At 37.1% G+C, this 25225-nt stretch overlaps 1 protein-coding gene across 4 annotated transcripts in view; it reads right to left on the bottom strand.

The window, feature by feature from the left end:
• MMS22L (MMS22 like, DNA repair protein) overlaps positions 1–25225 on the bottom strand; it is a 175300-nt gene that overhangs the window by 72740 nt on the left and 77335 nt on the right. For all 4 annotated transcript variants that reach the window (XM_037842496.1, XM_037842497.1, XM_037842499.1 and 1 more), the window contains one exon: positions 22555–23067. In XM_037842496.1, coding sequence (XP_037698424.1) covers positions 22555–23067 — 513 coding nt within the window. The remainder of the gene's footprint in view (positions 1–22554; positions 23068–25225) is intronic.

Here is a 25225-nt window from a genome sequence, read left to right as displayed (position 1 = left end):
CCGACCCAAATGGGGACCCCTGAAAGAACACTATTCCAAGAAGAGTTTCTTGCCTGGGTAGTTTCACTTCATAAATGGATTAACACTTGGCTCACTACCGAATTCTGGAACAACCAATTTCCCAATAATGATGTGTTTTTAATCAACTTACTATTAATTAAACATGTTCAAAAATACCCTTTTCTTTCATTCTTCCATGGGTAGCTTTTCACTACTACAGTGCCTCAGATTCCTGGAAACTCATAGAGGAGGCTATTTTCTTCATTATCTTTCACAGGGTTTCCAGGAAATTGTCAGTAGGAGGCAGCAACGACTGGCTGTGGCAATAGCAGAGGCTCCACTTCACACAGTAGTTAGCTGCTGGCTTCATTCTTCTGTCATTATGTAAGCAAAATGACACTGTTCTCTAATCCAGCCAAAGCTGATAAGTACCATCAACCTGTCACTTCCTACATTTCAAATTCTAACATCACAGCATCAAAGAGTTTTTACATTTCGATTTCTTTGGCTGGCAGCAGCCAGTAGCCTCTCATTCTCCCACGGTGTTCTAATGCTGCATTTGCACACCGGGGTTACTCCCAGACTGAATAGCAGGTCATCCCCTGCTCACTGAGCTCATCTGTGGCCCATGTGCTAGGCAATTTAGATCCAATCAGCCCTTATTTAGCTCAAGAGTAATGAGCAGCATAGTGACACAGACTTAAGCCTGACCCTCAGGACACTGCTCATCAAGCAGTAAAACTGTGACAAAATCATTCATCTTCCACCCGCTGGCAAGAAATAATACTCGCACTCACTGTATTACTTTTCAAGAGATAGGAAAAAAAAAAGGCCTGAATTTTCATGATGTGAGACATTAATTTGCAGAAAGCTGAATTCCCTTAAACCCCCCTGTTGCTATGAGCTCACCAGGGGGAAATAGGCCTTAGGAGACTGAAATGGAATAAAGAAAATTGCTCCAGCTTTCTTTTCATTTTAAATAAGCCTTATATCTGACAAGAGATATCCTAAAGAGAGAAAAATATATATCTTGTAAGGTAAAGAAGAAACAATTGAAATTATGAGTTTCAAATGCTAGTTTCACTCCTTATGTTTGTTCTCAATTTTGTTACAAGATAAATAAATAAAATTTGAATGAAAGCAATTATTCACCCTTCTCCACACAATAGATGGATAAAGGTGAGAAACAGTTCTTCACAGGCAATAAGATGGCAAAAGTAAATTGATATCATAAAACAAAAATATATTCTTATGTTTTCTAAAAAACATATCTTAAAGAAAATAACTTTAGGGTAAGAATCACAAGATAGTAAGGAGAGCTAGAAATATTTTAAAACTAAAATAAATTTACTTTTTTCAGTTTACAGTACCTTCTGGGGTCTTATTAATCCAAAATAATTACCAAGATAATTAAGAGATTGATTTCCTTCCTTCACTGATGCATCACATCATTAAAGAACAGTTTTGGTAAGTTATTGTACTAAACTTACCAAGGTAAATGCTTAAATTATTTCTTGATTGCTCTGAGTACTTCTCTTTCATAATCAAAAGCCACAATGCCAATTTGTCTCACTGAGTTTTGTCAGACTATGTCAACTTACTGAAATCAAAATTTCAGGCAGTTTTATCTATTTAATAGTTGAAGAAGAGTTAACTTTAGCAAATCTACCGCAAATGGGATTTACAAGTCTTCAATATATTATGACAACATGTCTTTGGTTTAAGAAACACAGCCCTGTGTGGTGCCATGAAAGAGCACAGTAGTTGTGCCGTCCTACAAATTCATGCTGAATTTCATCTAAAGGATCAAAAATCTGAGTGGTACAAATACCTACAGTGAACCATGGGATTCAGACAAAGAACCACAGTGACAAAAATAAGATTGGAGGAAGAAGCTTTTGCCTCACCCCAACATCATTTGATTTACTATCATTTGCTAAAGAGAAATATTCCAGTACTTGAATAACCATGGCACTTCTATTCCCTAAACAACTGAGCTGATCCACTTTCAAAAGAATGAAATGCTTCCCTTACAGAGGATATTCTTTTTGTCCTTGCCCAATTATCCCATTGTTCTTCAGGCAATTTTGGTTTCACAGTGTTTCTTCCCCACCCTTATTTCCCCTTTTTCCTCTCTAATCATAAAAACATGGATTTATTGTTTCATCCCAGAAAAATGAAATTTTCACCCACCTCAAACTTTGGGAACCATGAATCAGAAAAAAAAATCGTAAAGGTCCATTCATCCACTTCTTGAAAGTAAGAGTGAATCTTGAAAAAAATCTAATATAGTCATTCATTTCCTGTTTCCCCTTAATTTTATAAGTAGTTATTAGGAATTGAGGTGAAATATTGATCTGACCTAGATTATAGCAGGATATCTCAAGACCAGGGGCACAGTAAATACAAAAAATAGAATATTAAAGAGGGGAGAAAGAGTCTTGGAAGCTTTGGTTATCTTTTCTTTGTACCCAGGATTCTGAATTTCACACATGTGCTTTGTTGACAGTCTATTTTCTTACATTGTGCTGCGGACACTCAAAAGGCCCTTTCAGTTTGAAAACTTTAACTTGGAGGAATTTTCTTGAGTTATTTTGTTGATAATTTCTTTCTCTCCACTTTCTCAGTTTATGCTTCGAAATCCTTGCTTCCAATACAACCCCAATACCAACAGTCTCTATTTTTAGATTCAATGTGTTCATGCAGACCTAGCATTATTGGAGAGGTTCTCAAAACTCTTAAAAGCAAAGCAAAAGCTTAAAGGCCCATTTATGCCATTTGTTTCCATTTTCCAGCAAGAGAACAGCTTGGTGATAAAGAATTGGAAAAATAAAATAACAAAAATAGTCTAAAAAACAAAAATAAAAAACACATTTTACTATTTTACTTTTCAATAGTATCAATAATCTTTCAATTAATTGGGAAGAATCACCCTCCTGTTATCCTGTGGAAGTCCCTTCTGCCCATTGGCGCTTAGGAGGCAAAAAACACAAAGTTGAAATTCAGATAATACATTACATCCATATTCTTATTGCACAGTCTTCTACATTCATACAGATACTGGCAAGAATTGTTAGATAAGCAGGTAAAAATGGGACAAGTATAGATCATTGCCAGGTAATGATGAAAGGTTAAAATAGTAAAATATAAAACGGTTAAAAAAAAAAAAGTGATGGTTTGAATAAACATTTGCCTAAGTTTCTTTTTTCTTTATGTTTTCTTGGTCTATCTTTCATGTAATAAATGTATGCATGAATACCACATATGCTTCATCTTACTGGTTCACTAACGTATTCAAAGTGCCTATAACAATGCCTGCTATCATGGTAGGCATTCAATAAAAATATTAGCTGAATTTGTTGAATAAGTAAATTTTTTTGCATGAACATGAATCCTCGGTAAAAATAATTATACCACAAAGTAGGAAGCAATAAAGGACATTAGTGAGTTGAAAGTGTTAAGGAAATTCAAAAGGAAGAGAGATTATTCAAGATTATGAAAACAGCAAGCTAACATTTCAGGAAGCTTGGAATGCAGGATAACATTGGTCATACAAAAATGAAGAAAAGATAAATGAAGAAAAACACCATTTATCGAGCGCTTATTATGGGCCATGTTCTATATAGGTGCATCATCTAAGTCCACAGTGTCTGAGAGATCTTTCAGCTGTCTACTACGGTAGTCACTCACTACATGTGACTACTGAGTACTTGATACATAGCTAGTGTGAGGGTGGGATGAAATTGTTTATTTTAATTATTTTAAATTTAAATTGCCACACATTAGGGTAGTTAATAACTACCCTAATGGCTAGCAGAGAGCTAATCAAGTAGATATTCATAAAAATCCTGTGAGGTGGGTATTATCTCATTTCATAAAGATGCAGCTGAAACTTAGAAAAGGATAACAACATCCCAAGATTGCATAGTTGGTAAATGGAAGAGGGGTGATTTGAACCCACATTTATTGACTATAAAACCCCTGCTCTTACACTACGCTGAGATAGTAAGAACCATCAGACATTACTAGGAGCTCCTTAAGAAGCAGAGATTCTGATTAGGAATAAGGCAAATCAGGACAAAGGGTAAAGGACAATACTGTGTTTTAAAACTTCAACTTCCGGTGAGACCAAGAGAAGAGATGTTTATTTGGTGCAAGATCTATATTTTCTGTAGTACACTAAATAATTTAACTTATATGGTCAGTTTATTCAAACTCCATAATTACATGGAACTTTGAATAGGAAGTGAAATCTGGCATATTAGTGTGAGATAGCAACACATCCCAAAGTAATCTGGGCAGAGAATAAAAATATATATGCAGGGACCACCCCCCCCCCCCCCCCCACGAAGCTGGGGGAAAATGCAGAAAAAGTTGGACTTCCCCACCTGGGTTGCTGCTGATGTTCTCACAAGTATTGAGGACTGACAGTTTGGTATGCTGAGCCCTCTATCTTGGGACTTGCCCTTATGAAGCTTGTTACTGCAAAGGAGAGGCTAAACCTACTTATAACTGTGCCTAAGAGTCTTCCCCAGATTACCTCTTTGTTGCTCAGATGTGGCCCTCTCTAGCTAAGCCAACTGGGCAGGTGAACTCATTGCCCCTCTCACCCTCAAGTGGGACCTGACTTCCAGGGGTATAAATCTCCCTGGAAACACAGGATATTGCTCCCAGGGATGAACCTGGACCTGGCATCGTGGGATTGAGAACATTTTCCTGACCAAAAAGAGGAAGTAAAATAAAACAAAATAAAGTTTCAGTGGCTGACAGATTTCAAATGGAGTCAAGAGGTCACTCTGGTGGGCATTCTTATGCACTATATAGACATTCCTTTTTACGTTTCAGTATATTGGAAGAGTTAGAAATAAATACCTGAAACTATCAAGCTGTAACCCAGTAGCTTTGACTCTTGAAGACAATTGTATAACTATGTAGCTTACATGGGGTGACTGTGTGATTGTGAAAACCTTGTGGACCACACTCCCTTTATCCAGATGAATAAGTAGAAAAATGGGGACAAAACCTAAATGAAAAATAGGGTGGGATGGGGGGATGATTTGAGTGTTCTTTTTTACTTTTATTTTTTATCCTTATTTTTATTCTTTCTGGTGTAAGGAAAATGTTCAAAAATAGATTGGGGTGAAGAATGCACAACTATATAATGGTACTGTGAATATATCTCAATAAAACTGAATTTTTAAAAAAAGTAGAGATTCAAAATTTTAAGGAAAAGAAAAAGCATAACAGTCGAGTGTGCAGTTAAAAAAAGAGAGTTATAGCTGAGCACAGAAGTCTACAGCCTGGCACACTGGCTCCTTCCACATACGACGCTCTCTGATTCCAACCCCAGCTCTCTTCTTAATATCATCTTCTGAAACTGCCTTCACTTTCCCCCAAATTCCTTTCATCACATTTTTTAACCGTTTTTTGTTTTGTTTCTTTCTTTTTCTATACTCTGGCATCTCACCTCTATGCCTATGCTGATCAGCTCTGACAATTTCTGACTTATAATCTTGACAATTAGTTTCATCTTCTGGATGTGGAGAAACTGGAAACCTCACACACTGCTGGTGGAGACATATGTGCAGCCACTTTGAAAAACAGTTTAGTAACTCCTCAAATGGTTAAACAGAGTTACTGTATGACTCAGCAGTTCCACTCCTAGGTATATACCTAAGAGAAATGAATACCCAGGTCCACAAAAACCTTGTGCATTAATGTTCACAGCAGCCTTAATGAAATAGTCAAAAAGTGAAAACTCAAACGTCTATCAACTTATGAATGTATATCCATACAATGGAATATTATTTGACAATAAAAAGAAATGAAATACGGATACATGCTGCCACCTGAATGAACGTCAAAACATTATGCTAAGTGAAAGAAGCCAGTCACAAAAGATCATACACTGTGTGATTCCGTTTATACGAAATGACCAGAATAGGCAATCTATAAAGACAGAACATAGATTAGCAGTTACTAGGGCTTAGGGGGATTGGGAATGCAGGGAAATGGGGAGTGACTGTTAACAGGTATAGGGTTTCTTTTTGGGGTTATAAGAGTTCTAAAATCAATGGTGGTGATGACTGTACACTTCTGCGAATATATTAAAAACAAATGTATTGTATGGTATGTGAATTATATCTCAATAAAATTGGTAAATAGGTGAATTGTATGCTATATAAACTATAGCTCAATAAAGCTATTAAAAAAAAGAGATGGTTTGGGGAGGGAAGGCACTGCAGAGATTAGATAAGCATTAATAATGGTCTCAAAATGGATGTACCGACAGAATAAAGGAGGGATGATAAAAGAGATCCTCCATGCAGACACGAAAAATAAAACAAAACTCAATCAACTGGACATTTATATACACATATGAATGTCACATTCCTACCTTTTAAAGAATCACTTTTCTTTTTCTACAGCAGCTCCTTACCATCTTAGTAACATAAAATCACAATTTTCAACAGATCTCTTAGAGTGAGGCAATGTTCATGTTCTCCGACTTTGTTTTTAAAGAATCTGATTCCTTTACTAATTCAAAAAACACTTACTGAATGGCCACTATGTTGGAGGCACTCTGGCAGAAATGGGTTAAGAACAGTCTAAAATAAGCACAAAAACAAAAACGAAAATCTACTAAGATTGTCAGACATAAAGCACACTACAAAAAAAAGATTATGGTATGGACTCTTGAAAATAATAGTAATGATAATAATAACAGCATCTAATGTTTTGAACACTTACTATATACCAGGCATGATCCACTTTATATTCTTTATTACATTTAATCTTTAAGTCAACCCAGGAGGTAGGGGCTATTATCCTTATTTTACCAATAAAAGATGAGATTTGGAGATGCAGCTTTCCTTTGTAATATTTTAAAAGAATTGCTTTATACTGATTCAAGGAAAACTTATATTTAAGAAGCAGATCTAGATGCAGACTGAATAAATGACCAAAATATTATTTCCTATACAAGAAAAATTAAGTATATAACCAAAGTAATATGGTGAAGTTTAAATTACTGTATGAATTTGTGAAATATGTAATATAAAAAGTCTATAGTAAACATATTATGCAAAATTCAAGCCTAGTAAAGAGTAAATAAGATCAAATATACTAATTCATAGTATATATATATATAAAATCTCGATTGAAAGATATCAAATATTTAGGGAGAAAAAAAAACCTTTATATTTTATGTAGTCCCCAAATATTAAGATTTATACTACATTCTCTTAGAGATGCCTATGCTTTCTCTAAAGCAACCAAAAGTGCCAGACTGATCACTTTTAGTGAGCAAAAGATCTCTACTTGATTTTGTCAAATAAAAACCAGCAATATATTTTCTCCATCAAGCATAGTCATGTGTTCTCCCTACCCCCAAAAAGAATTAGGAAACTGCCACAAAATCTGCATCAAATTTTGAAATTTAGAAGAATGATTAAATATATATACATATATGAAACAGCAGATATTTTGGGTAAACTGGGATATACTAAGCAAACATGAAAATAACTTATGATTTGATTATTTTAAAATTCATATCCGGCTTCAAATTTGTTTTGTAGTAAATTGTTCTTCAGTAATTAAAAGCAGTAATCTGATCACCTTAATAGAACACCTAACAACAAAGAAGGAAAAAAGCTTGCATGCTGGCTGTCAAAAGCATCATTTTTGTTTTTCCTGAAAACCTCATGTAAAGTATATGGCATACAGCAGACCCTTAAGAGTGTATTTTTTCTTGTACTGCACTTTTCCCCTAACTAGATAACCCTCAGTTCTCCCACCAAAGAAAAGAGAAAAAAAAAAAAATCTTTATTTAGAACAAATGAGGCCTTATCAATAAAGGTTAAAATAACTATAACTATTAAGCATGGAAAATATTTGATGAGAATAATTCTACACCTATACCTACATATACACACATACACACACACACACCCCCAAATGTCAAAACTGATATAAAACAAACAGATGATCTGCTAGCCTCAGGGGGAGAGAATAAACAGATTTTAAAAATACACACTAAGTAAGCAAAACCTACAGTAGACAATGATGGTGATTAAATGTAGAAATGTAAGAAAGTTTTTATAAGAGGGAGAACAAATGAATGCCAGCATGGCAAGGTGTTGAAAATGGGATGGTTTATGAGGGAAAAAAAAAGTCAATGCAAACTAGGGTCTACAGTTAACAGAAACGCTGTAATATTCTTCCACTAATTGCAACAAAGGCAATATACCAAACCTAATGTCAATAGAAGGGGATATAAGGGAGGGTATGAGATTCTTTTTGGTGGTGGTGGTGGTGTTTCTCCTTTTTTATTTTTCTTATTCTTTATTCCTTTTTTTTTTTTCCTCTTCTTCTTTCCTTGTGGAAGAAATGGAAATGTTCTCATATAGATTGTGGTGATGAATACATAACTATGCAATTATACCAGGAGCTACTGATTGTTCACTTAAGATGTATTATACGGTGTGTTAATAAAATTGTTTAAAAAAATAAAAAATAAATGCATACTTTCAAAATATATTGGGAGGCCAGGAAAAAGGGTCTTAAACTTTTAAGGGGTTGTACTTTCACACACAGAATCAAAAAAAAGGTAACCACCGTTTTTGAGATTATTTCTTAGTCTCAACATTTAACATTTTAGCCAAGTTCTCAACTGTCTTCAGACTTCTTTGAAACTAGGGTCTCTTGCTTAACACAAAATAGGATGTCAGTTGATCAATATCCATTTGGCTTAAATTCACAAGTCTACAACCTCCCTTAAGTGGTAGAACAAACAGGTGCAAAGCCCGAAAATTTATTATTTCTTTTAAAACTCCAAATGATATTTGCAGATGCCAAAAGGCATTTGGAAATCACTCACCCTTACTTCAGTAAAAATGAAAAAGGGGGATGGAGAGAAGGGAATATCTCATGAGGCCTTGCATGTCAAGTTTTTGCCCAGAGCTAATTTTCATAGCTGTTATAAAACCCTGAAAATGGAGGTTTATAATGGAAATACTGACAGACCCTTAACTATAGCAGCATGAACGGATATAATTAAAGAAAAGCTTTTGGCTACACCTAACTCCACAAATGAAAGACTGCCATTTTTATATTAACATCAAATAAAAGCAAGTGAGAACCAGAAATCTGATTCCAGAAACGTAATGTGAAATGTTAAAGATGACTGCTAAAACTATTTGACATTCGAAGTTTTAAATACTGAGGCATTTAGTTATCATAACCAAGTCAGTATTTTCATAATGCTACTTAATCAGCAATAAAGAATGCTCTGGTGAGCCATCAGCTCCAGTTAGCAGAAAGTGACACATGAAGTTATTATTTCTTAACAGCCTAGAGGGAGCTGCTTCTCCCTTTAATCAGTGATCTTAGTTTCTTCCTACCTATAATTTCTCAGTCATTCGCTTATAGTTATAAAACTATTACCCACTTTAACACATTCTCTCACACACACACACCAAGAACGCACATTTATGCAAGGACTGGTATCTTATTCCCACCTGAAATCTGAAGACAGAAGAGATTGCTAAGGTAAAATACCTCATTTTTACCTTTGTCAGGGATGCAGCCAGGAATAAATATCATCAATCTATGTAACCCATATTCCCAACCTAGGCCAAAAATTCAAAAGAATTTAGCTCTGCTCTTAAAAAAAAAAAAAAAAGGCAAAAACACTTATGCTTTAATTTTTTAACAAATATCAAAAATGTTTTTAAACTTTATTAATAGTACAGCATATACCTAAAAGACTGGAGAACTCACTAAGACTTCAGTGAAGTATCATATTTGGGGTTAAGAAAATAGGAACACAACTCCATGATCAAATATCTAGGGGGTTTTTGTTTTGTTTTTTGTTGTTGTTTTTGTTTTTAAGGTTAACAATCATGAATGATCTCTAGGGTCCTTCCCCAAAAGATTCTAAATTAAAAGGTCTATGTTGACAACATCTGCCAAGGAAATGCTAAAAATTGACAGAGTATGGGATAAAATGAAACTATCAAAGTCACAATCCCTCTTATTTTACACTGTAATCAGTCTCATTGAAGAGCTATGTGCAAAATACAATGCAAATCTCAAACATTTAAAGGATGGCAGTGCCTAAAATATGACAGCATTAATAAAGTAATGGTACATTACTGCACCATTCTTATTCAAACACTGACCTCATACTTCTAAAGGTAAAAGAGCTTGATAATTTTGGCAACAGACATTGTAAATGATTTGATGTTCTTTTATAGCAATTGTTTTCAGTCACAGTTGAGCAGTTCAAGAAAACAAATCCAAAAATAAATATCTGTGCAAGGAACTGAATGTTATCAACATACATATCTGTGTCCTTTTTCAAAGTCTAGTCCTAAAGATCAAAAGATCCTCCCACCCTACAAAATGATAGCAAAGGCCTACAAACTCAAACCAGATAAAGTTAAAAGAAACTCCCAATATTAATGTAAACTTATTTTCATCTTATATAATCAACAGCCTTTATTATCCCCTCTTGGTTTCTACCTCTATAATTATGACTAGTAACCCCATGGATTAAGAGATGCTTATAATGTACTTGCAAGTGATAGAAATTCGTAAGAAGTGAAATTTAAATGGTTGAAATGGGGAAATTTTTATAGATAAAATGCCATTTACTCATCTCCATACCTCTTTTTGTGATTCACTCTTTGCAAGTGATGATTCATTAAAAAAATACATAACTTGTGAAATTATAAAAACAACATAACCAAAAGTCCGGAATAAGTACTACCAATAAGTAATACTTATTAAGAATTATATCTGACTATGGTAATCATTTTCAGGTTTGCAAATAATTTGCAGATTTCATTCATTAATTACCTCCGAATTTTTATGAAATGTAGTACTATGGTTATGAAATTAGTACTATGGTTAGTTAGTAATGTAGTACAAAGGTAATTATTTGCAAATTATTATAAAGAAAGTATAAGAAGATAGCTGAGGTACAGTGGATTTAGACTACAATTATCAATTTTGCAATTTAACTATTATTTTGGGTAAGTCACAAAAACTCTCCACATTTCCATCTCTTCATCTATAAACAACAGTTTTTTAAACAGTCATTACTTTTGAAAATAGCACTTTTTTTAAACAGTCATTACTTTTGAAGGGTAACAGGACTTTTTTAAGCAGTCATTACTTTTGAAGGGTGACCAAGAAGTTACAGCTAGGAGTTTAACAAACAAAGTTAGTGCATGAATATGAAACAGAGAAAAAACTATTTCCTAATTTATTGCTTTCTTTGTACTTCCATCTTTAAAACCTCTCCAACCTTCAAAATAAGTCTCATTTTCCCATTACCAAGGGCTTTCACTAACATTTTTAACAGACTTCTATATTTTACATGTTTAGGATGCATTTGTTCTAAATACATTCCATATGATTATGTAAATATGGGAAAGGAAGCTTTCTCACATATGTTAGGGAGAGTAAAATCTGGTGCAATGTTTTGTTTTGTTTTGGTAGGAAATTGATAATATCCATTCACATTTAAAATGCACATACTTGTTGGCACACCAGAGTCTATTCTAAGGCATTGTCCTACAGACATATTTCTGTAAGTACAGAAAGATGCATATGTAAAGATGTTAAATAAAGCTTTGTTTATAACACGGATAAAACTGCAAACAATATAAATTTCCATTATTTGGACACTGATTAAATAAATTTTGTTGCATCCATATAGTGAAATACTATGTAGCCATTAAAAAAGAATTAGGGAGGAGGCGGGGCAAGATGGCAGAGTGGTGAGGAGCAGAATTTCATCCCTCCCCTAGAGCAGCTGGCAATTACCCAAGAACTATATGAAACAGTGCTTTTGGGGTCTCTAGTAACCAGTCACACATCGGACGCAAGTTTGGAATTGGAGGAAAAGCTGAGATGGGTCTGGCGCCCCTCCCCACCCAGACCTCACAGACTTGTCTTGCTGCTGGCTCCCTGAAAGGGGGGAAAAAAATAAAAACAAAAAACAGCAGTCTGCTGAGGGCAAGAAGGGAGGCTCAACTCAGCCTCAACTGCAGAATTAATTAACAAATTAATTAACTAATTTTGGGAGCTGAGGTGCTCAAGAAGGGCTGGGCTCCGAGAAGTGGAGGCACCTAAAAGTGGGCACCCATTCCCAGACTCCAAAAAAGCCATTTTTTTTTCCCTACATTTTGTCCCTTCAGGCTTCTCACTGATCCCTTATCTTTTTGCATTTCAATAGCCCCCTGCAGGGGTGGAACTGAAGCTATTGGAGAGTAATTATCAGACAATAGTCCAAAGCATATCTTTAAATGCTCTATTCTGACACTGACAAAACTTCCAGGCTGGGGAAAGACTTTTCAAAGGGACTCTTTTTTTTCCTTTTTTCTTTTCATTGTTTTTCTTTTCAATTTTTTTTTAATCTAAAAGTAATAAATGTGGTTATTTTCTATCGGAAAGCCCAGGTTGAGGGACTAGGCTGGGCTTGGGGGGAGACAGAGTACCCACAGTGTCTTTGAGTTCCTTATTCACTACTGAAGGTCTCCACCCCCATCTTTAATTGGCAACTCAGGCTGACCAAGGAATCTACCTGAAGAGGCCCCAAAGAGGAGAGGGGAGAAGGGAATAGTGCCCCTGAGAGACAACTGGAGTTCTGAGGATTGGGAGAGTGGAGGGAGGTCCAGTTCAACTGGCAGTCCTCCTTTTGGGAACTCAAGACCCCAGGGGCTGGAATTCAGATTCCAGCTTCAGTCAGCCACGCCCCCGACAGGATCAGAGTCACCAGGAGAACTAAAGTCTCCATACCTCCTTACACTGGTGGGGGAGCTGCGGGCTGGCAAGCGCCACCTGCTGGACAGGAGAGGAAAAGCACCAATTCTAAAGGCCTCATAGGAGGGTCTCATTCTCAGGAAAACTCCATACCCTCCCAATGAGACCTGGGCCTCACTAGACTGGGAAAATCTGACTAGGGTCAACCACATCTGAGGAGACCCACTCACAAAAAGGTTACATAGGGGCAGAGCAAGAAACAGAAAAAACAAGAGGGGAAAAATTCTGATCAGCTAAATAGAACCTAAGTTAGAGGTCTAGAATAAGTTGAACTGAATAACAGAGGCCAGAGAACAAAGCCAACCAACAAGAAAACCACTAGGTAAAAGATAGAAAACAAGCTCCAAAATAAACTAATCAAGAAAATCAGTTGCCTAGACAACTTAAGATAACAAGCCATACCAGGAAACACGAAAACATGGACGAGCCAAAGGAACAAACTAATAGCTAAGCTGAGATACAGGATTGGAGGCAACTAATGCTAAATAAATTCGATGAAATGAAGGAAGATATAGCAAAAGAGCTGAAGGATATAAAGAAGACACTGGATGACCATAAAGAAGAATTCATAAACTTAAAAAAACAAATGGCAGAACTCATGGGAATGAAGGCCACAATGGAGGAGATGAAAAACACAATGGAGGGACACAACAGTAGATTTAAACAGGCAGAAGAAAGGATCAGTGAACTGGAAGACAGGTCATTCGAATTCATACACACAAAAGAACAGATGGTGAAAAAAATGGAAAAATATGAGCAGGGTCTTAGGGAGCTGAGTGACAACATGAAACGCACAAATATACGTGTTGTGGGTATCTCAGAAGGAGAAAAGAGGGGAAAGGGGGCAGAAAGAGTAACAGAAGACATATTCACTGAAAATTTCCCAACTCTTATAAAAGACAGAAAATTAGAGATTCAAGAAGTACAACGTACCCCAAATAGAATAGATCCCAATAGACCTACTCCAAGACACTTACTGGTCAGATTGTCCAATGTCAAAGACAAAGAGAGGATTCTGAAAGCAGCAAGAGAAAAGCGATCCATCACATACAAGGTAAGGTTAATAAGACTATGCACAGATTTCTCTGCAGAAACCATGGAGGCAAGAAGACAGTGGCATGATATATTTAAGATACTGAAAGAGAAAAACTGCCAACCAAGAATTCTATATCCAGCAAAACTTTCCTTCAAAAATGAGGGAGAGATTAAAACATTTTCAGACAAACAGACACTGCGAGAGTTTGTGAATAAGAGACCGGCACTACAAGAAATACTAAAGGGAGTGCTACAGGCTGATAGGAAAAGACAGGAGAGAGCGAGCTGGAGAAGAGTGCAGAAATGAAGATTATCAGGAAAGGTAAAAGGAGAGGAAAAAATAAGATATGACATATAAATTCCAAAAAACAAAATGGTAGTAGAAAGTACTGCCCTTACAGTAATAACAATAAATGTAAATGGATTAAACTCCCCAATAAAAAGACACAGACTGGCAGAATGGATTAAAAAACAGGACCCATCTATATGCTGTCTACAAGAAATTCACGTTAGACACAAGGACAAAAGTAGACTGAAAGTGAAAGGTTGGAAAAAGATATTTCATGCAAACAACAACCAGAAAAAAGCAGGAGTAGCTATATTAATATCAGACAAGTTAGACTTCAAAAGCGAAACAAAAGAGACAAAGAAGGACACTATATATTAATAAAAGGGTCAATTCATCAAGAAAGCATAACAATCATAAATGTTTATGCACCAAGCCAGAATGCCCCAAAATTCATGAGGCAAACACTGCGATCACTGAAAGGAGAAATAGATACCTCTACAATAATAGTTGGAGACTTCAATACACCACTCTCATCAATGGATAGAACATCTAGACAGAGGATCACTAAAGAAACAGAGATGTTGAATTGTATGATAAATGAACTACACTTGACAGACATCTATAGAACATTACATCCAACAACAACAGGATACACTTTTTTCTCAAGTGCTCATGGAACATTCTCTAGGATAGACCACATGTTGGGTCAAAAAGCAAGTCTCAACAAATTTAAAAATACTGATATTATACAAAACACTTTCTCAGACCACAATGGAATGAAGTTGGAAATAAATAAAAGGCAGAAGGTCATAAAATTCACAAACACATGGAGGCTAAACAACACCCTCTTAGAAAACCAGTGGGTAAAGGAAGAAATTACAAGAGAAATTAGTAAATACCTCGAGGCAAATGACAATGAAAACACAACTTATCAAAACTTATGATGCAGCAAAGGCGGTGCTGAGAGGGAAATTTATTGCCCTAAATGCCTATATTAAAAAATTGAAGAGTTAACTGCTCACCTGGAGGAATTAGAGAAAGAACAGCAAACTAACCCCAAAGCAAGCAGAAGGGAAGAAAGAACAAAGATTAGAGCAGAAATAAATGCAATTGAGAACAGGAAAACAATAGAGAGAATCAACAAAACCAGAAGTTGGTTCTTTGAGAAAATCAATAAAATCGATGGACCACTGGCTAGGCTAACAAGAAAAAAGAGAGAGCAGATGCAAATAAATGCAATCAGAAAAGGGAAAGGAAATATAAGTACCGACCCTGCAGAAATTGACCCTGCAGAAATTAAGGAGATAATCAGAAGATACTATGAGCAACTATATGCTAATAAACTAGACAACTTAGATGAAATGGACAACTTCCTAGAAAAGCATAAAAAAGAATTAGGGGAGTTTCTAGGTCCTAAAATGGACAGCAGTCTAGGAATAAAAGAAATAAAAGGAAGTTGAAGAACAAAGATCTTCCATTTTGTGTTTAAAACTTATAAATGGGGTGGAGTGGTTCCTGGAAGGATCTACAAGAAATTGTTTTACTTCTGCAGAGAATTAGAGCAAGTGTTCTTAATCTCAGCACTGTTGACATTTGGACCAGATAATTTTTTGCGGGGCTGTCCTGTGCATTGCAGGATGTTTAGAAACTTCCTGGCTTCCACCAGTAGCATGCCCCCAGCTCGGTACCACTGAACTAAAGGACAAAGGGGTGAAGGTTGAGAGAGGAACTTTACTTATCTCATACCTTGTGCCACTTTGAATGTATTGTGTCCCCCAAATGCCATTATCTTTGATGTAATCTTGTATGGGCAGACATTACCAGTTTTGATTAGATTTCTTTGAGTGTTTCTTTGGAATGCGTCCCACCCAGCTGTGGGTGATGACTCTGATTGGATATTTCCATGGAGGCGTGGCCCCACCTATTTAGGGTGGGCCTTGATCAGTTGAGCCATATAAATGAGCTGATGGGCAGAGGGAACTCAGTGTGGCTGTTAGTGATGTTTTGAAGAGGAGCTACAGCCAAGAGGGACACTTTGAAGAAAGCATAGGAGCTGCAGATGAGAGACATTTTGAAAATAGCCGTTGAAAGCAGACTCTTGCTCTGAAGAATCTAAGAGAGGACAAATACCCCAAGTGCAACTAAGAGTGATATTTTTGAGGAACTGCAGCCTAGAGAGGAATGTCCTGGGAGAAAGCCATTTTGAAACCAGAACTTTGGAGCAGACGCCAGCCACGTGCCTTCCCAGCTAACAGAGGTTTTCCGGAAACCATTGGCCATCCTCCAGTGAAGGTACCCAATTGTTGATGTGTTACCTTTGACACTTTATGGCCTTAAGACTGTAACTGTGTAACCAAATAAACCCCTTTTATAAAAGCCAATCCATCTCTTGTGTTTTGCATTCTGGCAGCATTAGCAAACTAGAACACACCTTATTGTACTATATGATCATTTTACCATACAATATCTTACATTTGTAATTTAAAGAAAATTTTAATGACAGCAAAAAGAGTGACAGAAATTTTTAATCAAATTAGTAGTTATTTATGGGATACGACTCTTAAAAAAAACTACGTAAGAAGCAATACAATTGTTAAGAGGGATTATAAGGTTTGTTCATTTCTGGTGGGTATGGTAGGAACAAGTTCACAGAAATGTTGCTGTTTTAAGTTATTTTCTTGGGGTAGAGTAGGAACATGTTGGGAGTAAAGTAGTTACTTTAGGTTAGTTGTTTTTTTCTTACTCCCTTGTTATGGTTTGCTTGAAACGTTTTTTTATTGTATTTTTTATATAGTTAGTAGTTAATTTAATAAAAAGTGTTCATTTAAAAAAAAAAAAATGAAAAAAATATGCAGCGCTCCCCTGAGGAGCCGGTGGAGAATGCAGGGGTGTTGGGCTTCCCCACCTCGATGGTTGCTGATGTGCTCACAGACATAGGGGACTGGCAGTTTGATGGGCTGAGCCCTCTATCACAGGACTTGCCCTTGTGAAGACTGTTGCTGCAAAGGACAGGCTAGGCCTGCCTGTAATTGTGCCTAAGAGTTTCCTCCTGAATGACTCTTTGTTGTTCAGATGTGGCCCTCTCTCTCTAGCTAAGCCAACTTGGCAGGTGAAATCACTGCCCTCCCTCATGTGGGATCTGACACCCAGGGGAGTAAATCTCCCTGGCAACATGGAATATGACTCCTGGGGAGGAATGTAGACCCGGCATCATGGGATGGAGAACATCTTCTTGACCAAAAGGAGGAAGTGAAAGGAAATGAAATAGGCTTAAGTGGCAGAGAGACTCCAAAAGGAGCCGAGAGGTCACTCTGGTGGGCACTCTTATGCACAATATAGACCACCCTTTTTAGGTTCTAATGAATTGGAACTGCTAGCAGTAAATACCTTAAACTATCAAACTGCCACCCAGAACCCTTGACTCTTGAAGACAACTGTATAAAAATGTAGCTTATGAGGGGAGACAATGTGATGGAGAAAGCCATATGGATCACACTCCCCTTTGTCCAGTGTATAGATGGATGAGTAGAAAAATAGGGGCAAAAAAAAAGGGCACCCAGTGTTCTTTTTCACTTTAATTTTTATTCTTATTCTTTTTGTGTGTGTAGTAATGAAAATGATCAAAAATTAATTTTATGACGAATGCACAACTATATAATGAACAACTGAACAACTGAATGTACGCTTTGTATGACTGCATGCTATGTAAATATATCTCAATAAAACTGAATTAAAAAAAAGGATTATAAGGAATTTCTCCATCTTTAATGGAAAAGGCAGAAAGATTCTGTCACTTTGTTTTCTCAGCTATCTCTTCCTAAAATGTTGATACTCCCCCTTGTGGTGTAAGGCCTCAAAGTAAGGGCCAATATTATGTGCTGTCTTAAAACCTGGGGGAAACGAGAAGGGCCTCAAATGGCCTATCCACAAGTTTCCCTCCCCACTATGCTCCCATGGATAATGTCCCCTAGTGTTCTAGTTTGCTAATGCTGCAGAACGCAAAATACCAGAGATGGACTGGCTTTTATAAAAAGGGGGTTTATTTGGCTACACAGTTACAGTCTTAAGGCCATAAAGTGTCCAAGGTAACACATCAGTAATCGGGTACCTTCACTGGAGGATGGCCAATGGTGTCCAGAAAACTTCTGTTAGCTGGGAAGGCACGTGGCTGGCATCTGCTCCAAAGTTCTGGTTTCAAAATGGCTTTCTCCCAGGACGTTCCTCTCTAGCAAGCTTGCTCCTCTTCAAAACGTCACTCACCGCTGCACTGAGTCCCTTCTCTTTGTGTCAGCTCATTTATATGGCTCCACTTATCAAGGCCCACCCTGAATGGGTGGGGCCATGCCTCCATGGGAATATCTCATCAGAGTCATCACCCACAGCTGGGTGGGGCACATTCTAAACAAATCTAATCAGCACCAAAATGTCTGCCCCACAAGACTACATCAAAGATAATGGCGTTTGGGGGACACAATACATTCAAACTGGCACATTCCACCCCCTGGACCCGAAAATGACATTATCTTTCCATATACAAAATACATTCATTCCATCACAATATCACAAAAACTTAAATCATTTCAGTAACAATAGTTAAGTACAGGATCCCATTAAAATCAATTATAGGCATGGTCAGTCCTAATACAAAATTCCCCTCTAGCTGTGGATCTGTGAACTTAGAACAAATTATGTGCTTCCAATATACAAAGGACAGATGTTCATAGGATAAACATTCCCATTGCCATAAGGAGAAACAGTAAGGAAAACAGGGTTAACAGGACCAAAACCGTTCCTAAAACCCGCAGGACAAACTCCATGAGATTTCAAAGTCTGAGAGTCATTAACAGAATGACATTGCATCCTTGGGGCTTGAGAGAGCGGGAGTCTAATCCTTCCTAAGGGCCTTTGTGGCAGCCCTTTCCTCTCCAAACACTTGGGTGAGTGCTCCAACATATCCACACATTGGGGAGACCACCTTCTCGGCCCCACCCTCCTCAAACATTGGGGCAGCTCCCGGATTCCCTTCCATCTCCAGGGCACACACTCAACCCCTTCAGAACAGTGTGGTGGCAGCCAGGCTCTCCCCAATTCCCTGGGAATGTGCTCCAACCTCTTTGGGACCTGAGGTGGCAAAACTCTTCCAGAGCATCGAGGCAGAAGGCCCGCCCTTGACCTCCAGGGCAAACTCACCCTTTCCATGCATGTTGGGAGCTCTGCTCTCCCAGCCCAAGACCTCTTGACTCCAGACTTCAACCTCCATGCTCTGTCTTTGAAGAAATTTTTCCTTCAATTTGTTCCTTGTCTGTCTCCTCCAGTCCAGACCGGCAATGGCTCTGTCTATAAAAATCTGGCAAAAATTCTGTTGGCTTTCCATGAAGCACACAGGGGTCAAAGCCATCAGACAATAGGACTTTCCACAAATCCTTTCTGGATAATTCCATCTCCAATCTCTGCTTGTACTGAAATGGCAGCTGGGTTCCATGTCTGGTTACATCCTCATGTTGGGCTGTAGCTTCTGGGAGTCCACCCCCTGGAAGCCTGTAATTTTCCAAACCATCAGTTTCTGGTTTCTTTGAATCCAAGAGTTCAGTTCTAAGTTCATCTCTTTCTGCTCGCATTTTACTATAAGCTGCAAGGAGAAGCCAGGGTACATCCTCCACACGTAGTCTGGAGATCTCCCAGCTAAGTATGTCAGGTTGTTGCTTTCGAGTTCTTCCTTCCATCGGACACCAGGACTCAATTTTGCCAAATTCTCTGCTACTTTAAAACAAGGATCTCCTTTCTTCCAGTTTGCAACAACACAGTCGTCATTTCTTTTCAAGGCCTCGTCAGAAGTATCTTTAGAGTCCATATTTCCACAAACACTCTTCAAAGCAGTTTAGGCCTTTTCTATCAAGCTCCTCACAATTCTTCCAGAAACTCCCCATTATCCATTTAAAAAGCTGTTCCAGCATGTTTGGTATTTGCAAACTCAGCAGCAAAAGCACCCCATTTCTCTGGTACCAAAATCTGTTCTAGTTTGCTAATGCTGCAGAACGCAAAATACCAGAGATGGACTGGCTTTTATAAAAAGGGGGTTTATTTGGCTACACAGTTACAGTCTTAAGGCCATAAAGTGTCCAAGGTAACACATCAGTAATTGGGTACCTTCACTGGAGGATGGCCAATGGTGTCCAGGAAACTTCTGTTAGCTGGGAAGGCATGTGGCTGGCATCTGCTCCAAAGTTCGGGTTTCAAAATGGCTTTCTCCCAGGACGTTCCTCTCTAGCAAGCTTGCTCCTCTTCAAAACGTCACTCACAGCTGCACTGAGTTCCTTCTCTTTGAGTCAGCTCATTTATATGGCTCCACTGATCAAGGCCCACCCTGAATGGGTGGGGCCATGCCTCCATGGGAATATCTCATCAGAGTCGTCACCCACAGATGGGTGGGGCACATTCCAAGCAAATCTAATCAGCACCAAAATGTCTGCCCCACAAGACTACATCAAAGATAATGGCATCTGGGGGACACAATACATTCAAACTGGCCCACCTAGCTAACAGCCCTCCTTCTCAAAAGGACCAGACATAGTTCCCACCTATCCCTGAGGGATGGGTTTCAGTTCCCTGACAGCCCAGGGAATTATTCAAACAAGCCAGTCACATCCTTCCTTGGGAACCTAGGAGGTACTCCACTCTCCTGATATTACAAAGCCTACCTCCCACAGCCCCTGGATGTTTCACTCTGTTCCCAAGTGCAACTCCCACATGTCCCTGAGTGGTGTGCAGTGTCCTCCTCCCCCAGGCTGTGATTCTATGTGACCAATAAACTGTTGTCAATATCATCTCTCCAATATCAGCTGTCAGATGTTTGGCCATCCCCATAAGCATAAGGTGAGAATCCCTTCATCACTAACATGAGAAATAGAAGGCAATTAAAACACCCCTTCTTTCCTTACTCTTTGCTCCTGAATCTTTTTGCAATGTAATTCCTATTACCAGGATGGTTCTGGCTCTTTTCTCTTCCTTCTTGTTTTGGACATTCAGACAAACATAAATAAACAAACAAAATGGTACTGGACACGTGGAAATTTCTAATTTTGCATGGGAAGCACAGGGAAATACCACTTACCACTTATTAAAAAACTAAAGAATAAAATAAATTTGGCACGTTGGAAAGCATAAGATCTCTAACAAACTGCTAAGGTAAAAACAAAGTTAAAGAAAATGAACATAGTTCATACAGAAGATTCAGAATTAGTAAAAGCTTCTTCTGATGAAGTTGGTTTTCATTTATTTATCCATCCATCCATCCATCTAAAAACTTGAGATCTTCAAGATATTTGTTTTAATATAGCTTATACTAGGGGACATGAGGATAGTCGTCTGATCAAGAACTCGGGCAAAACTTTCAGAACTTAAACTGATAAGAACAGATAAATATTAAAAAAAACTACACAAAATCTAATAACAAGTAAAAATCTGTGGATAAATCAGTATAAAGACAGTCCAGCATAAAGCAAATTAAGTAAATTAGTAATGAATAAAATATGGAAATTTTGCCAAGGTTAAAGACTCTGAAAAACAGATACTACTTTTGTAATGTGATACTGGAGGAGGAAGACAATCTCTTTCTTAACTTTGGGCATGATTTCAAATAAAATCAGGTTACTAGAAACAATTTCTCAGAGATTAACCACACTGAGTGATAGTACCTAACTTAAGAACATATACTTCGAGGGTAGAACTGTCATAGGAAAAGGGCCTTAAAGGCAATAAATGACATAACTGTAGCTCTTATCCATCAAGTCTGGGTCCAAGTTTATCTGTACATTGGCATAATTAAGCGGATATGAAAACAGTAAGTTTTGTATAGGTAATTGGTATTACAAATAGAACAATCCTATCTTAATTTTGGAATCAACCATCTTGCTGGAAATAGTTCATTCAGTGGAGGACACAGCTTTGCAGTAAAATATTTAAAGTGACTTTTTTTTTTTTTTCTTTTTTAGTGGTAAAGTGTGGCCAATATCTTTTGGGGACACAAAAAGTATATGTTTCAGTAAAAGCCACCTCAGATTCTAGTTCAAGTTCTTGCTTAGAATATCTGAAACATACCTCTGGGTAAAAATGCTCTTTCAGGAGAGCAAGCAGGAGGGCTTAGGAGGCATGGCTCTGGGACTGCACCAGAACTATTCTGAATTTACTTTTACTTCTTGTGTTTGCACATAAGCTTTCTTTTGAAGAACTATTTTTTGAAATAACAATTTGAAAACTACTGGACTTACACCAACATAGCAGTAAAACTAAATCTTTTCTCTACATTTGGATTTCATGAGTATGTCAAAAGGAAAACTTTAAAATCAGCACAGTTAATATAAAACAAATCAATAAAATTAACACATTACTAGAAAACATACCTGACTCTGGCCAGAACAGCTTGCAGAAAGTTCAATACTGCCCTAAGTTCAGCTTCTCGACAAGCTGGCAGAAGCATACTAAATCCATCGTTAAGCAGTTTCTCATGGGAAGGATGCAAGCAATGGCTTGTCTCAAACACTTCTTGGACACCATCAATGTAGATGGAAAGAAGTGTCCAGAGAGTATGTTTCTGTCCCATTTCATCATTCTTAGATACCAAGAACTCTTTTGCTTTCTCCCGGAAAGAACATGAAAATTTCTCAGCCAAAACACCAATGTCCAGATTTTTCTGCACATACATCAAGAGAAAGGCCATCTGACCTTTCCAAATGAGGGCTCTTTGAGAAGATGTTATAGAAGCAGGCTTGAGGAAATTCAGGAGGTCTAAAACATGACTTGCCACATCTTCCACCTCTGCAACAGCTGCTAACAATAGAAAAAGGTTGAAAAAGTTCTGCAGACCAACTTCAGTTAGTTCTTCCATTCTTTTTTGATGGAATTTAGAATATATTCTGTAAAACATAAAAACTGCTTTAATAAAATTGCTTCATTCACAAAAATACATCTTTGAAAAGCATGTCATTCTTCGTTTTGATGCTGCCATGTCACTTTTTCTACTTAGAAAACAATCTCATAGACTAGCCCTACCTTCAAATTTCCCAATGATGCAGTAAATCACCTGTAACAGGATTCAGTGGCTTCCCCCAAGGATGGTATAAATGTTTGTTTTTATATATATATATAGTTTAAGGCTTTTCCTTTTATTCAAGTTCCTCATCACCTTTCTTTACTTACTTCTATTGGCAAATAAGAAGGAATATACAATCTATTAAGTACAATTGGATGTGTAACATTTTTCCTTAAACCTTTCTCCCTCTACCCCTCAAAAAGTCTTGCTCTTGGCTCTACTTATACCCGAAGATAATCCAAAGTGCTGGGAAGAATCACTGTTACCTACTCTGAAAGAAAAATTTATTAGTGTCCAAATGTCCAAGACTAGTCATTAAAAAATCTTTCATCAATACTACTTAATATAATTTAATAGTTGAATAATTTCTCTTTCATTAACTAAGGGTTTAGAATTGAAAACAATTCATCTTGAATTCCTACTTATGGACTGTTAAATTTGTAACTTCTACAATTGATTTATTTAGAATAGAAACAATTAATGTTCATGAAAGGTTAAGTGCTTATTTATAAAGAACTACTAGAGCTGACATACTCCTGAAAGTAAAAATCCGTTTAATTATCTTTGTGTCTCCTATCATGTTCATTATAGTGCTTGGTGTAGAGTATCTGTCTAATAAATGGACTTGTTATTGAATGAATTCCAAAGATTTCTTTTAGCAATAAAGTTCTATGAATTTTATTTCTTCCATAAAATGATTTAAGTTTCAAAAACAAACCAGCAAATGATACAAAAAACTTACCATTTGAGCCAAATAATTATTGAGGTTTAACAAAGAAGCTATCATTTAAAAGGTAAAGCCTAGATAAAAAATTCAAACTATAGCACCTTAACCTTAGAATTACTCACTGTGGGAATCAAATAGTTAATTTCCTTTAGTGATTCTTGAGTCTCCTACCTCTCCCTGAGAGTCTCCACCACATAAGCTGCGCAAGTAGTAGATAGTGGTATTCTGTACCAAAGGACTAGAAAAAGGGCTAACAAGAAAAAGGAGTAAAACAAGGGAAGGCAATTAAAACTCATTACCTATTTTTGAACCCAGTAGCCTTGATTCTTAAAGACAACTGCATAACTATGTAGCTTACATGGTGTGATGGTGTGATTGCGAAAACCTCATGGCTTACATTCCCTTTATCCAGTGTATGGACATATGAGTAGAAAAATGGGGACAAAAACTAAATGAAAAGTAGGGTGGGATGGGGGGAGATGGAATGTTTTGGGTGTTCTTTTTTACTTTTAATTTTATTTATTTATTTATTTCAGTAAGAAAAATGTTCAAAAGTTGATTCTGGTGATGAATGCACAACTATATGATGGTACTGTGAATAGCTGATTGTACACTGCAGATGATTGTAGTGTATGTGAATGTATCTCAATAAAATTGCATTAAAAAAATCATTACCTATTAAACAAGAAAACTCTCAGGAAAAAAAGGGAACAACAGAGCAACAGACTAATGTTACAAAAGGTTTATCACTCCAGAAATGAAACCAGAACACACTCCCCAAATGAGAACATAAGAGTTATCTCATTCTACCATATTTTAGTCAGTTTTCATTTAAGGAAGCAGGACTCGTGGGGCTACTGGGCTCAAACGCAAAGCTTTATAGGTTGAACCTATGACCTGCCATTGCACAATTTGGATATGCTTCTGTTTCTATCCCTTGTATTTAATAAAATGTATGCAACAGATTATATAATAGCATTACAATTAATGTGGGCAAGAAAAAACAATTCCCTTCTTTCCCTGTATTTAATATATAGAATTTCAACCCTTAGCACTAATGAGATAAACAAGAAACTACCCTCCACATGTTACAGATATTAGGTATGCTCCATACTATAACTGGAGAGAGATCAAAAGTTCCATATTTTGCTGTCTTACATTAGCAGTACATTTTAAATGCATAAACTACAAAGACTCTAAGCACAAGTTAACTTAAAAAATACAAAACACTTAACACTTCTTCAAAAATAGCAGT

This window comes from Choloepus didactylus, chromosome 7 (assembly GCF_015220235.1).
Source record: "Choloepus didactylus isolate mChoDid1 chromosome 7, mChoDid1.pri, whole genome shotgun sequence".
Taxonomy (NCBI): domain Eukaryota; kingdom Metazoa; phylum Chordata; class Mammalia; order Pilosa; family Megalonychidae; genus Choloepus; species Choloepus didactylus.
The sequence above is the reverse complement of the archived record's forward strand: the minus strand, read 5'-3'. Positions and strand labels throughout refer to the sequence as shown.